This window comes from Urocampus carinirostris, chromosome 11 (genome assembly GCF_059441175.1).
Source record: "Urocampus carinirostris isolate Australia breed hairy pipefish chromosome 11, RoL_Ucar_1.0, whole genome shotgun sequence".
Classification (NCBI taxonomy): Eukaryota; Metazoa; Chordata; class Actinopteri; order Syngnathiformes; family Syngnathidae; genus Urocampus; species Urocampus carinirostris.
In genome coordinates, this window is record NC_142359.1 from 2259894 (window position 1) to 2271792 (window position 11899).

Consider the following 11899-nt stretch of genomic DNA (forward strand, 5'->3'; position numbering starts at 1 on the left):
ACAAGTGAGACAGAGTAAGAGAAAGAAAGAGGGAGAAAGCACAATAAAGAGAGGAAGAATAAGAGGGAAAAGGGAGAAAGATGGGAAATAAATTGAGTGAGAAAGGGACAAAGATAAAGAAAAAGAATGAGAGAAGTAAAAGAGTCAAATCAATAAATTGTCATTGTGAAAGAGAGGGAGAAAGAAAGTGATTGAACAACAAAAATGACTAATTAAAAGGGATAGAGAAAAAGAGAAATACAGCTCCGGTTACATTGCGAGTTGCACCTGGCTTTGGCGACATCAAGTGGACACATTCAAAACTGCAGCTAATTCTTCTCTCGGGCCCGATCTTTACCGCATGTTTGACACCCGTGACTTAATGCGTTTCATATCGGGCTACCTCGAAACGAATTAACAAGAAATCTATTCCAATGGCTAGTCGCACCAGCAAGGCCTTCAGCAACAAGCAGACGGTGAAGCAGTGCGGGTGCACCGAGGTCTACCGGGAGTGCCTGCGCACTTTCCTGCCGGCGCTCAGCTGCCCCGTCCAGAGGGGGGCGCTGCGCTGCTGCGTGCGATCCTTCCTGCACCGCATGATCATCTGCATGGAGGAGGAGGTGCTGCCCTTCATCCCCGCCGCTTCAGAGCACATGCTGAAGGACTGCGAGGCCAAAGACCTGCAGGAGTTCATCCCGCTCATCAGCCAGATTACCTGCAAATTCAAAGTAAGTGGCAGAAGGACATCACATATGTCAAGGTGGCCCAGGAACACGTTTTTCAAACTCTTAGAAAAACCTAAATAATAGGTCCCTGTTTTTAAGCTCTTCATTTTATAGACCGTTTTGTGGGAATTTTTTAGTATATTTCTGTCGGGGTATTTTTGTCGTTCTCTTTTGGTGGTATTGTAGTATTTATCATATTATATTTTTTTCAAATTTTAAATTCCTAATGGAAGATGTTTTATTATGGAGAGAACGTTGTTGGGCGTTGCTCCAAAATATACGCAGAGAGAAGACATGGCAGAAAGGGAACGCGCTTTATTGCTTTAATGTACGTTTCTATTTTATCCTCTTGAGAGGTTGACAACAGACAAACTCGTTTTTCATTATTTCTTATCCAGAAAATTCCTGAGAAATTTGAGCTACAGGCACGATCCTGGAACAAATTAAGCTGGTATGTAGCAGTACCACTTTATCTTTCGTAGATAAGCTGCACTGAACTATAACTCGTTCAAAGCGAGAATGCGATAAGAACTTGTTTCACGGTGCCACAATACAGTTTTGCATAGTGCATTCTGACTGGTTAAACTATCCCTACATATTCACTTGTGTGTAAATAACCTCTTGGTTTAATATGTATGCATATGTAAAAGAGCTTGTATGGTATTTGTTGAAATACTTACTCTCTGTTTGTTGAATTAGTGGGGAGAGACTGAACTTCTCAGAATGTACTATGCAAATCAGAGTTCCTGGCACCGTGCTTAAAAACTGTGTGACAATGAGATGAGCTCCAATACCGACTCTTATGGCATTTGTACCATTGTTGGTGTAGTTCTAGTGGTAAAGTGTCTCAAGTTTGATTCCTGTGCATAAAATGTTTTGCAATTTTGGTCAGCCATGTCTATTTGATCATTTTTCTCTCAAATACGGTCCAACCCTAGAACCTTGTATGTTAAGGCACACCTAGAAATACTGCATGCATTTCCAATCGGATCCGCCGTACTTTTGGACTGCCAAAAAACATGGCAATTGCCACTCAAATTCAAGCAGCTAATCGTTTCCACTTGAGCTTGTTTTTATGCACTCGCTTAATCACAAACACAAGCTTGATTGACCAACTCATGTTATGATAATAGCTAATCACTTCCACTTGAGCTTGTTTTTATGCTCTCGCTCCATCAAAAACACAAGCTTGATTGATCAACTCATGGCCAGATCGGGGTATTTGTGTGCTCCTTGTAGTTTAGACAAAACAATTGACATCAGGCCCAATGAGGACATCCATGACGCCGACGTGGCCCTTTGTGAAAATTCGCGTCAGTGTGTTGTGACCAGAGACGATTCCTTTGTCCCGACAGGGGCAGGTGTCCCCGTTCCTGCAGCAGGTCTTCATGCCTCTGGTGCTGTCCATATTCGAGGCCCTGGCCCGGCCCGCCGAGGCCAACGACCAGGCGGCGGCGTTGGAGAAGCAGATGCTACGAAGGAGCTACTTCTCTTTCGTCCAAACGGTGGCGGGCAGCGGCATGAACGAGGTCCTCGCCAACCAGGGTGAGGCCCTCCTCTCTCCCGGCTCCACTTTGCCGTCGGGGACTGACTTCCCGTCGTCTCTAGGGGCAGAGAACATGGAGCGGGTGGTCTTCACCGTCATCCAGGGAGCTGTGGATATCCCGGACCCCGTGGCGCAAAAGACCTGTTTCGCCGTTCTCGGAAAGCTGGTGGAGCTCTGGGGTGAGTCGGCGGCGTTCGCGACCACTAGGGTATCTAGGCCAGGGGTCGGGAACCTGTTTGACTCACTATCATGGGAAAATATACGCAGAGAGAAGACATGGCAGAAAGGGAACGCGCTTTATTGCTTTAATGTACGTTTCTCTTCTATCCTCTTGGGAGGTTGGAAACAGACAACGCGCTTGGAACGCTATGATGCGATTGTGATTTGATGTCCGAGCCATAAGTCATCATGTAAAGAGCCATATCTGGCTCGCGAGCCATAGTTTACGCGCCAACCGTCTGTGTGCCGCACTTGCAGGAGGGAAGGCCGGCATGTCGGGCTTCAGCGACTTCACCTACAAACACATCGTTCCCGCCTGTTTCCTGGCTCCTCTCAAGCCGACCTTCGACATGGCCGACGCTCAAACCGTACTGGTGCGTTTTCTGAGCCTGTCTGCATTTCCTTCTTGCACGCCGAGGTTTTCATTTGATTTCCCGCGCCGCCTTTTCAGATATTATCGGAAGTGGCCGCCACGCTGAAGACCATCTACATCAAGCAGGTACAGTTTCCGTTTTTCGCTCCCATCTGTTCCTTGTTTTGATGTCTCTGTGCTCTCCAGGGACCGGAGCTGCTGGAATTCCTGCAGCGAGACTACCTCCCGTCACTGCACGTGGGTCCTGACGTGGCGCAGGTCAGATTTTAATACTGTGCTGGCTCCTTAGAGGCTTGCGATCCTTGAAAATGCTTCAGTTTTAATGTTGTCTTTTTCAAGGTCAGGAAAATGCTTGAATTTTGGGTGAGATGCCTGTAAATGCTTGAACTTGTGTCGCCATTGCCATGTTTTTTGGCAGTCTGACTCTATTGCCCACCAAATAAGTGAAGAAACATTTGAAAAATGTGATTAAAATAACACTGACACACTTGCTCTCAGTCGTTATGCCATTGTCATGTGAAACGCCACCTGCCCCTAGTGGTCGCACCCAAGAGGACAGCTCTATTTAGAAAACCGTCTCTTGTCTCCCTCATGGCTTCTCAGATTTTTCATATAATAATTTCATATGTCATGCAGGGGATCCTTGAAAACCCATGAAATATAAATTAAAACATTTACACATCTTCAATTTTTTGGGGTAAAATATAAAACCATGTTATCTTTTTTACACACTGAAAAGATTTAAAGTCAACCAACACAAGATCCCTGAAAATGCGGAACAATAAATGTAATTAAGCTGTTTATTCTTGATCACAATCTGAAAAACTAAAAATTGCATTTTACACCTTTTACAAAAGGTATGTCGAAGCGTTTCCAAAAGTGGCCATTTGGACAAGACCAATTTACAGCTTAAAAACCCCTGCAACCGTATTTGACTTTGGCCAAGTTTTAGACATTGTGAAAGTGTAGTAAATGTTTGACTACTCTTTCTAGAAGTCCATCACATACATAATTAAATGCTAAAAAAATAATAACTTGGGGACAGATCATCCGAAGAACATGCAAAAAATTAGATCGAGAAAAAAGCTAAAAAAAAAATGATTGGATTGAAAGATTGACTGCACTCCTCTTCGGAGCAATCAATATGATTAAAATGAGTCAAAATTTGGCTCAATTTTTTTTTTTGCTTTTATACATAAAGTACTGTTTTTTTTTTTTACCTCCATTATTCCCCAACACTTCTAAAGCCCTTTCCATGTTTGTAAACAAGTGTGACGCAGCATTATTGAAGCAGAACGGCAGAATTCATGTCACTTTATAGCAGCCCGTTGACACAAAAAGATCATAGATAGGTACAGCTCAAAATAGCACCAAGTATGTGCTAGCAGAAAGATAGCGACTTTAAGTCATCAGTCATTCATCAGAACTGGTTTTTTTCCTTTGGAGGAACTAGAAAAATTTAAAAATTGGGCCTTGAAGTGCTTGAATTTGGCCTTGAAAAGGGTGTATGTAGCCAAATCTGCATGAAACGGGCAAAGGACCGCAGACATTGGACAACTCGTAGATCAATAAAACAGAAATTGTGACCCCAAATTTTTTGCACGGTAGCTTAAGTTTTGGCCCGTCTTGTGTCTTCCAGGAACTCTGTCACGTCCTGCAGCAGCCCGACGCCAAAGTCCTCAAGACCTACCTAAAGGTTTGCTTTGCTTTCCGTTCAAGATCCAGAGACAACTATTATTATTATAATTTAGGAAGATAATGGATTATTTTTTGTGTGTGGGATATGATATCATTAGTCGTAATAATATAGTGAACAGAGGGACCCCCCCAAAACCTGTCTTTTTTTTTCCTTGCTTTTTTCTCTTCTTTCCCTTTTGTTTCTTTATTCCTAGCTTTTTACTTCTTTTATCTTGCCTGATTATTTTTTTTCTTTCAAGTTTTATCTTTTTCTTTGGTTATTTTCTTCTTTATTATTTTTTTCTCGCTTTCTTTCTTTTATCTTTTTTTCCCTTTTTCTCTCCCTCTGTTCTATTGTCTTTTGTTTCTTTTATTATTGGTATTTTCCCTTTCTTGCTTTTTATGCTTTTTCATTTTATTTTATTTTTTACCCAGCTTCTGACCTCTTTGTTTTTTTTTTTTGTTTTTTTTTTTTTGTTTTTTTTTTTGTTTTTTTGCTTGATCATTTTTGTTTTTCCTTTTTGTCTTTTTTTCTTTTTGTTTCTCTAATTTTCGGACCGCTCTCACCACTCCATTCAGCATTCTCTGTGTGGGCACTCACCCCTGTCCCCCTCCCTCGGTAACGCCCCTGATTCTGAGGCGGTTGTTTTATGGAAAGGGATCCTCGTGGGGATGGGGGTCTTTACACCTCCACGCTTCCCTCCTCAGGTCTTTTTCCAGCGAGCCAGGCTGTAGCCGCCGGAAGGGATAAGGAATCGAACGCCAACCGGAAGGTGGAAGAGCGCCGCCATCGGACTCTGGAAAGCGACCCCGAACTTTAAAGGAGCAGCGCGCGATTCTCCTCAAACACTTACAAGGGCTGAGGCGCGTCCCCGTTATTGTTTTTATTTAAAAGTGCTCATTATGCAAATGAGGCGGGGCTCCGCGGTGCGTTCAAGGACGAAAGAGGAGCTGTAAATAAGAGAACCACTCTGTTTTCTTTTGCTTTTTGTTGTCGTCCCGTCTTTTTTCATAGTCTGCTCATTTTCTGTTAGCGCCCGTAGTAAAAGGAAATCTGACTGGAAACCTTGTCTTCATTTCACTTCTTGTTTTTCAAATTTAAAAAAAAACGATTTAGTTTATCGTTTTATAAACTTTCAGGCAGTTTTGAGTGTCTTTTTTTTAGTCGATTCTCTATTTAACTTGTTTTTTTTCGCAATGAGCATTTATAGATTCCCGTTTGTACCAATATCAAAAAAGAAACGCTTAAAATGAAGAAGATATTTTGGCAATTTTAACATGTACACATTTTGTTTAAAGGGACCGTGTGTTTGATTCAGCACCAGGAATGAGAAAAAAGACACGATGGATCCAGTGTTTCCCAGAGCAATGAGAGTCTCTGGCCAAGGTCCTGAACTCAGATTTTAAAGAAGGTTCTCGCTTTCCCTTCATTGGTTGAGTGGTTTGGAGGGCGGGGCTTAGCCGGGCGGGGCTTCCGCCACAGAACATCGAGCGCAGGAATCGTCCGAGAGAGACGGCGACGCGAAGAGTCGGAAAATGAGCCTCATCTGGACTCATTTGAATGACATGGATCGTGATTAGCACTTTGCGGTCCTAAATGCGAATATTTTTCCGATACACATTTGAAATGATATTTCTGCTTTAAGGATTGAGTCACATTTTTTAAAAACTAGTCCTTAAAACGAGCTTCATATTCTGCTATCCTTCCTGTGAAATATTTCCATTAGTAAGTTGAAAATAGATTTAAAAAGAGCAGTTTTTGGCATCGGAGTCATTCTAGTTTTCATGAAAGTAGCACATCCCAAATAACTGTGCTCGCGACGACCAATCGAGGCTTCACGATTTTCTTTTAGTTTCCTGTCATTCGATAAATAAAAGACGCATTTGGTTGTTTAGCTCATATTCAACTCCTCTCTGTTATCCGGTGGCATCACATGCTATATTTTGTGTAAAAATGCGCTTCGTCTTATTTTGAAAGGACTTTTATTAGTGCTCTACTGTAGGACACACGAACATGTATGCAGGATCAATTTTTTTTTTCAAATAAATTTCTCTGTAGTACAAGTACTCGAAAGTGCTATGTCCCCAGTCATTTGTCATGGACTTCCGTTCAATTTTAATTTTCTGGATTGCCTTTGTTGTAACACTAGATTTTGGGGGAAAACGTTCAAGAAGAGTAAGTACCACTATTTTGTTTTTTCAATTTTTTTTTTTAGTTTAGATAGCATACCACATCCACCCTGTTACACTTGTTAAGAGTGGGAACTCAAATCTTATGTCATTTTGATGAAATGTTTAATAAACATGTTCAAAATTTTCACAGGAATTATTGTATACTAGCTTTTTTTACATATCATTAGCTATGGCAGTGTCTGAAAGTCATGACAAAATATTAGCGCACAACTGTGAAAAGTTGCCTGCCCAGCCATAAAGTGGCCTTGCCCCATTTTTCACAACTTGAAATGTTGGGGAAATTGGAGGTTCGATAATCGAGAGAAAAGTCTTCTCATATGTGGATAAGGAAAATGGACAGAAGCCAGCCTCGTAGGAGGGAGATACAACTTTATTGATGCGTCAATGAAGGTCTCAGAGAGCTCGGGACATGACAATGTTTTTAAAGCTTCAATTGAGTACACCCCAAAAGGCGGTCCGGTATCACGTATCAAGTTCGGAATTTGTTTTTCTCGTTCGTCTCCCTATAAGGAGACAAGGAGATGGCTCCTCTAAACACCCTGAGGTCAGTTTATACAGAGACTCCCGTTCCTTGCACTCTATCTTCAAGGAAACTTAATTGTCTGCCAAGAATTTCCCGAACTGATGTCAACACGACCTTTTCTCACAACTGTAAGCTAGTCTTTCTAAATTTCTAAATGTATGCAAATCTATTCTACAAATGCAAGTGTATTTACCACAACAGAAACACAATAAGACGACTCATCGCACGATACTTTTAATGTACGTTTACGTTTTGGAGCGTCATCAATTTTGTTAGCTTCTTTTGAATCTTCTGGGGCTGAGGTTTTGGCTTGATTCCAAACCACTTCTCCATTTCTCTTGTGTTCTCTGTGCGTCTACTTTAGAAAATGATATGCAAATGCACGACCTTATAAGGCTCGGGAAAGTCCGGAAGCAGGGTTATTCAATGCAGGTTTCTGATTGGCAGCATAGTATCCAAATTACCAAACAAACCGAAATTCCAAAATTGGATGAAGATTTCAAAATCAGAATAAAGCAAAGTTTGATTTGAAAAGAAATTTTTCTTTTTTTTACTTTATTTTTCTTGAAAAAGTTGTTGGCGACCTGGGCGGAGACGTTTTGTAGCGTCATCAATTTTGTTAGCTTCTTTTGAATCTTTCTTCTTTGGCTTGATTCCTAACCACTTCTCCATTTTTCTTGTTCTCTGTATTTCTACTTTGGAAAATGATGTTCAAATGCGCGGCCTTATGACGCTAGTCCGGATTCCCAGTTCGAATCCCGGTTCGTCCGTGTTACATGTCAAACCTCAAAGTGTCCTTGGGTAAGACACTGAACCCCCAATAAGCAGGTTAGCGTCTTACATGGCTGCAAGGCCGCTATTGGGAAATGTGGAGCACATTGTAAAGCGCTTTGGGAAGTCATTGACTTGAAAAGCGCTATTGAAATGCAGATCATTTCATTGTGTATTAAACAAATATATGTACTCAGGTTTTTTTTTATTTTACAGGAAGTAAAACAAACTCAATTTCAATTTAAAGCGAATGAGCAAAAAATTGCAGTTTTATTGAGCCATCTGGCAACCTTCTTAGCTGTCTTATCTGGAAATCTTAGTTTTGTAGCTAGATCGCTATCTTCCTACGTTTTTAGCTATTTGGCCAGCTAGCTAGCTTTTTTTGCATCCTACCTACCTTCTTAGCTTTTTAGCTAGATAGCTATCTTCCTGCCTTTTTAACTATTTGGCAAGCTAGATAGCTAGCTTTTTTTGCATCCTACCTACTTTCTTAGCTTTGTAGCTAGATAGCTATCTTCCTACGTTTTTAGCTATTTGGCTAGATAGCTAGCTTTTTTTGCATCCTATCTACCTTCTTAGCTTTGTAGCTAGATTGCTATCTTCCTACGTTTTTAGCTATTTGGCTAGCTAGTTAGCTTTTTCTTTGCATGCTACCTTTCTGACCTTTAACTTTTTAGCTAGTTAACGAGCTAAATAATGGCCTCTTTTCCAGCTAGCTATCTAGCTTTGTTTTTAGCTTTGTAGTACCAGCTCGGTAGCCTAGATGGTAGGGCGCCCGCTTTGAGACTGGGAGGTCGCTGGTTCGAGCCTCGGCCGAGTCATACCTAAGACTTACAACATTGGTACTCATTGCCTCCCTGCTTGGCGCTCAGCATTAAGGGGTGGAATGGGGGGTTTGCTCACCTAATGACTAAAATGGCTGCGCCCCGTTTGGCTGCGGCTGCATCGGCTCGCTACAGTTTAACTGTACGGGTCAGGTGCATCGACATTTCGTTCTGTGTACATTGTTACAAAGAATGACAATACAAGTAAATTATTATTATTATTATTATCTGGATATTAAATGGCTTACTAGACTTTGAACTAGCTATCTAGTTACCTTTACCTCTCGCTAACTATCAAGCTACCGTTTTGCAAGCTATTTAGCTATGTCATTATTTTATAAAAGGTTGTTAGCCAGGATGCCCTTTTGAGCTAATTAGCGATGAAAAGTAGCTCGCAATTTAAAAAGGTGGGAGACCCCTGCACTTAACACACACTGTCCCTTTAAAATCTTGATCAGGGTGAGAAAGTGCATCCTGATGAACAATGTTCTGGTTTCTCTCTCAAATTTGTCGTTTCGGTGAAACTTGCTATTTACATTTCCTTTGATAAAAACCTTGGATGTGAAACGACGAGCGCTGAAGCAAGAATGAAACTGAATATGAGATTTATTTTTAATATTTGACCCGAACAATTAAACCCGGTCGTGTTTTGGAATTTCTTAAACTGAGAACTGTTGAATCGTTTCTAAGCTCCTTATTTTCGTCGGTTCCCCGGGCGCATACAAAAGGCCCGGAAGAAGCTGCCCACGGCCGAAGACCGGAGCCGGGACTCGCAGGGAAGACTATCAAACTTAGACAGGAGAAGCTCCAGGACGGCGTCATCGAACGCGTCGGGGTCGAACGAGAAGACTTCGACGAGCCTCTGCGGGGTCTGGAACTCCCGCTTGAGACCCCGGATGACCTCCTTCACCATCCGGTTCACCTTGCGAGGTCCTAACTTGTTCCAGGGCAGCAGGAGCGCATCCCGAGTCATCCTCTTGGAGACCCTGTGGACGGCCGCCACCGCGTCCTGAGAGGCCACCAGTCGTCCCACGTTCTCGGGCAGACCCGCGAAAAGTTGGACCATGATCACGTCCACCAGAGTCAGGAGCTCTTCGTGAACCGTGCACATGGGACGGAACGGAGACTCTGATAGGACTGGGAGCGGGGTCTGGGGTCGGGTGTCCGTCAGGTTATGTCGTTTGTCCAGCTTGCTCAGTTCTTCTAGCTCTCCGAAGTAGTCTGGACTCTCACTGCTGCTGGTAAGCTCGGCCTCCTGAATAGAAAATATATTGGACAGCGATTGACAAGAGTCACCCTTAGTTAGTAGGGTAGGGGTTCTTGGGCAAAGGTCTGCCGTGCCACCCTGCCGTGGAGCATGAGAGCAGTCCGTCCCCGTGTTCTCTTGTGAAGATGGGCGTGGAAGCAAAAGCTCTTGGAAGTGTCCTGTACCAACCGCGGTTTGGGACGTATACTCAAGTTCAACTACAGTCAAGTATAGCTTGTCTTCTGGACTTGTTTCAGTCCTGGAGTCGCCAATAGTGCCCGGGAATGTACTTTCAGACCAAATGGCATCTGCGTTCTCCTGAAAGAAGACCTCTGGGTGGCAGTCTGCAACTGTTACGATCTTCTCTAAGGGATTGGAGTCACCCATGCCATTTTCTGTGACGGAGCCAGGGGAGATGACGTCCTGGAACTGGACCTCTGGTTTTTTGACTGGATTTGCAGTTCTGACTGTGATCTTTTCTAAGGAGGTGGAGGTGCCGTTGGTGTCGTGGGATGTGTCTTCTATGGCCTCTTGTAAACTAGGCTTTGCTAGGTTTTCTGGGCTTGTGGAATCAGTGGAGACTAATGTTTTGGGGTCACTCGTCGGGCCTGGGGTTGGTATTTCCAATCTGTCAGTGTTTGTGTCATCTTGAAAATCGATCTCTGGCTTGTTTCCTAGATGTATAGTTTCAGTGGGGACCCTTTGCAGTGGATCAGAGTCCATATTTGTGTCTTGGTTCAGGTTTTCTGACCTGGGAAGTTTGCTGTCTTCTTGCAAACAAACGTCCTGGTCTTTGGGACTCATGGTACCAATGGAAAGTGGTAGGTCTACATCAGACATGAACTTGCGCTTGTCCTCATTAAGATATTCGGTTTCTGTGAACATCTTCAAAGTGCAGGAGTCTCTTTGGACCACTGGTTTTGAGTACTTGGGGAAGATGTTTGGCATGTGTACCTCTGGCTTTATTTTGGAACTTGTAGCCTGAGATGAGACTTCCAAGGTGCAGAAGTTATAAACTGAGACAGGTGGCGGACCTTTTAGCTTTGGGGAATTCATCTGTGGTATGTTTTCAAGACTTGGAATTCCAGGAGAGACTATTTCCAAGGCGCAAGCTTCACCGATGGCATCTGGTGGATGGTTTCCTGGTCCTGAGGAATCGGCGTTCTGTGAACTGACATCTGCCTTGATTTCTGGATTATTTATGATGTTGATTTTTCTTAAAGGGACGGCGCTTTGCATCACATCTGATGACAGGGTATCTGCCTTGGAGCCTTCATTGTCCTCTTTTAAATGTACCTCTGTTATGTTCTCTGGATTTGTTCCCACCTTGTCAATCTGGTAGGACTCAATCGTGTCTTTTGGTAGACTGTTTGGATTCAACGCGTCTTCCAGGAAATTTTGTGAATGGATGCTCCCGTTAACAAGCGAATGGATGTCGTTCAAGCAGCCGCACAGCTCGTTGGCATGGTTCTGACGTGTCCCGGGTTCCATCTTGAGCCAGAGGAGCAGCTGTTGCACGAACGTTTTGGCAGAATCTTCAAGAATCATTGTCAGAACTTGGGTGTTGTCGGTGTTTGTTTGGCCCAAATCCATAAAGAGTGGTTCTGAGAACTTCCTGGATGTATCTGGAGATTGAACAGGATTCTGGTTGGTGATGACATATTGGTACATTTTGTCTGCAAGTTCTGCACACAATTCGTTAGCCATCGAGCTTAGTTCCATCAGGTCGATGCTCCTGTTGTCCACCGCCTTGAAAATGTCCTCGATTCGAGAGCGTGCTCTCCTGAAGGTGAGCGGAGAAACCGGCTCTCTGCATTCGAGGA

The 11899-nt window shown here is 43.1% G+C and overlaps 1 protein-coding gene across 1 annotated transcript in view; it reads left to right on the forward strand.

The window, feature by feature from the left end:
* Positions 1 to 6845, forward strand: part of xpot (exportin, tRNA (nuclear export receptor for tRNAs)) — a 31139-nt gene extending 24294 nt beyond the window's left edge. The window contains exons 18-25 of the mRNA XM_088347796.1: positions 422 to 707; positions 2060 to 2249; positions 2313 to 2429; positions 2728 to 2843; positions 2921 to 2968; positions 3029 to 3100; positions 4482 to 4538; positions 5228 to 6845. Of these exons, the coding sequence (XP_088203922.1) occupies positions 422 to 707; positions 2060 to 2249; positions 2313 to 2429; positions 2728 to 2843; positions 2921 to 2968; positions 3029 to 3100; positions 4482 to 4538; positions 5228 to 5254 (913 nt within the window). The 3' untranslated portion in view covers positions 5255 to 6845. The remainder of the gene's footprint in view (positions 1 to 421; positions 708 to 2059; positions 2250 to 2312; positions 2430 to 2727; positions 2844 to 2920; positions 2969 to 3028; positions 3101 to 4481; positions 4539 to 5227) is intronic.
* The last annotated feature ends 5054 nt before the right edge of the window (positions 6846 to 11899 follow it).